At 50.0% G+C, this 2,500-nt stretch overlaps 1 protein-coding gene across 1 annotated transcript in view; it reads left to right on the top strand.

Moving 5' to 3' along the window:
* LOC115416711 (ATP synthase subunit g, mitochondrial-like) overlaps positions 1–2,500 on the top strand; it is a 14,499-nt gene that overhangs the window by 8,588 nt on the left and 3,411 nt on the right. The window contains exon 3 of the mRNA XM_030130558.1: positions 2,210–2,414. Within this exon, the coding sequence (XP_029986418.1) occupies positions 2,210–2,414 (205 nt within the window). The remainder of the gene's footprint in view (positions 1–2,209; positions 2,415–2,500) is intronic.

Genomic DNA, 2,500 nt, shown 5'->3' with positions numbered 1-2,500 from the left:
GTGTGTTCTATGTAGTCTATGTGTGTGTGTGTTCTATGTAGTCTGTGTGTGTGTGTGTGTTCTATGTAGTCTATGTGTGTGTGTGTGTGTGTGTGTTCTATGTAGTCTGTGTGTGTGTGTGTTCTGTGTAGTCTGTGTGTGTGTGTTCTATGTAGTCTGTGTGTGTGTGTGTTCTGTGTAGTCTGTGTGTGTGTGTGTGTTCTATGTAGTCTGTGTGTGTGTGTGTGTGTGTGTGTTCTATGGAGTCTGTGTGTGTGTGTGTGTGTGTGTTCTATGTAGTCTGTGTGTGTGTGTGTGTTCTATGTAGTCTGTGTGTGTGTGTGTTCTATGTAGTCTGTGTGTGTGTGTGTTCTATGTAGTCTGTGTGTGTGTGTGTGTTCTATGTAGTCTATGTGTGTGTGTGTGTGTGTGTGTTCTATGTAGTCTGTGTGTGTGTGTGTTCTGTGTAGTCTGTGTGTGTGTGTTCTATGTAGTCTGTGTGTGTGTGTGTTCTGTGTAGTCTGTGTGTGTGTGTGTGTTCTATGTAGTCTATGTGTGTGTGTGTGTGTGTGTTCTGTGTAGTCTATGTGTGTGTGTGTGTGTGTTCTATGTAGTCTGTGTGTGTCTGGTTCAGGTCTGGTTCAGGTCTGTGGTTCAGGTCTGTGGTTCAGGTCTGGTTCAGGTCTGTGGTTCAGGTCTGGTTCAGGTCTGGTTCAGGTCTGTGGTTCAGGTCTGGTTCAGGTCTGTGGTTCAGGTCTGGCTCAGGTCTGGTTCAGGTCTGTGGTTCAGGTCTGGCTCAGGTCTGGTTCAGGTCTGTGGTTCAGGTCTGGTTCAGGTCTGGTTCAGGTCTGGCTCAGGTCTGGTTCAGGTCTGTGGCTCAGGTCTGGTTCAGGTCTGGTTCAGGTCTGTGGCTCAGGTCTGGTTCAGGTCTGTGGTTCAGGTCTGGTTCAGGTCTGTGGCTCAGGTCTGGCTCAGGTCTGGCTCAGGTCTGTGGTTCAGGTCTGGCTCAGGTCTGGTTCAGGTCTGGCTCAGGTCTGGTTCAGCTCTGTGGTTCAGGTCTGGCTCAGGTCTGGTTCAGGTCTGTGGTTCAGGTCTGGTTCAGGTCTGGCTCAGGTCTGGTTCAGGTCTGTGGCTCAGGTCTGTGGCTCAGGTCTGGTTCAGGTCTGGCTCAGGTCTGGCTCAGGTCTGGTTCAGGTCTGGTTCAGGTCTGTGGCTCAGGTCTGGTTCAGGTCTGGTTCAGGTCTGGTTCAGGTCTGGCTCAAGTCTGGTTCAGGTCTGGTTCAGGTCTGTGGCTCAGGTCTGGTTCAGGTCTGGTTCAGGTCTGTGGCTCAGGTCTGGTTCAGGTCTGTGGCTCAGGTCTGGTTCAGGTCTGTGGCTCAGGTCTGTGGCTCAGGTCTGGCTCAGGTCTGTGGTTCAGGTCTGGCTCAGGTCTGGTTCAGGTCTGGCTCAGGTCTGGTTCAGCTCTGTGGTTCAGGTCTGGCTCAGGTCTGGTTCAGGTCTGTGGTTCAGGTCTGGTTCAGGTCTGTGGCTCAGGTCTGTGGCTCAGGTCTGGTTCAGGTCTGGCTCAGGTCTGGTTCAGGTCTGGTTCAGGTCTGTGGCTCAGGTCTGGTTCAGGTCTGGTTCAGGTCTGGCTCAAGTCTGGTTCAGGTCTGGTTCAGGTCTGTGGCTCAGGTCTGGTTCAGGTCTGGTTCAGGTCTGTTTCAGGTCTGTGGCTCAGGTCTGGTTCAGGTCTGTGGTTCAGGTCTGGTTCAGGTCTGGTTCAGGTCTGGTTCAGCTGTGGACTTCCATTGGTGCCCAGGGGTTTGTCTAAACTCTGTTGTATCGTCAGTCGTCATGGAAACAAATCTCAGATTGCAGGAATAAATCCGATTTGTGTTTATTCTTTTTAAATGTTCTTGATTTTGCATTTCCACTTCTAAAGTGACGTGAACATTATATTTATTTCTTACACAGCGAAAATGAGAAGCAGGATGTGGTGTTCTTCTGTGAACAGCTTTGTTCATGTCCTGCACAATTCCAAAACTGAAGCCTCACATTTATGATTTTCCAACATTTTTTTTCCCCAGTTGCATTTGACCAACAAAGTGCAGATCAGAGAAGGTCCTGTTGAACAGAAAGCCTTCTGTCTGCAGTTCTCTGTGGAAGTCTTCTGGCGCAGGAGCCTTTGTTTGTCCTGTCTTCTAGTTTCATGTCACCTCAGCGTGGTCTAATGTCAATCTTCTCGTCACAGGATGCTTTTCGGAACGGGCTGGTGGCCACTGAAGTCCTGATGTGGTTCTACATCGGCGAGTGTATCGGCAAAGGAGGGATTATCGGTACGACGTTTGAGGTCTGGACCGTCGCGCCTGTGTTTCTGCTGTCGAGTGTGGGACGCTCCTCTTCTGCTCCAAACCTGGAACCAATAAATGTGTGTGTTGTTGAAGGTGCACCCTTGGGTTGGTCTGTGTCTGAAGGTCTCATCACTGGTGTCTGGTCCTTTCTTTTCTAAACTGGAGTTTTTTCTGTAGTACAGGCTTTCTAC

The sequence above is a fragment of the Sphaeramia orbicularis genome, unplaced genomic scaffold, assembly GCF_902148855.1.
Source record: "Sphaeramia orbicularis unplaced genomic scaffold, fSphaOr1.1, whole genome shotgun sequence".
In the NCBI taxonomy this organism is placed as follows: Eukaryota; Metazoa; Chordata; class Actinopteri; order Kurtiformes; family Apogonidae; genus Sphaeramia; species Sphaeramia orbicularis.
Note: the sequence above shows the minus strand (reverse complement) of the source record. Positions and strands in the feature narration are given on the sequence as shown.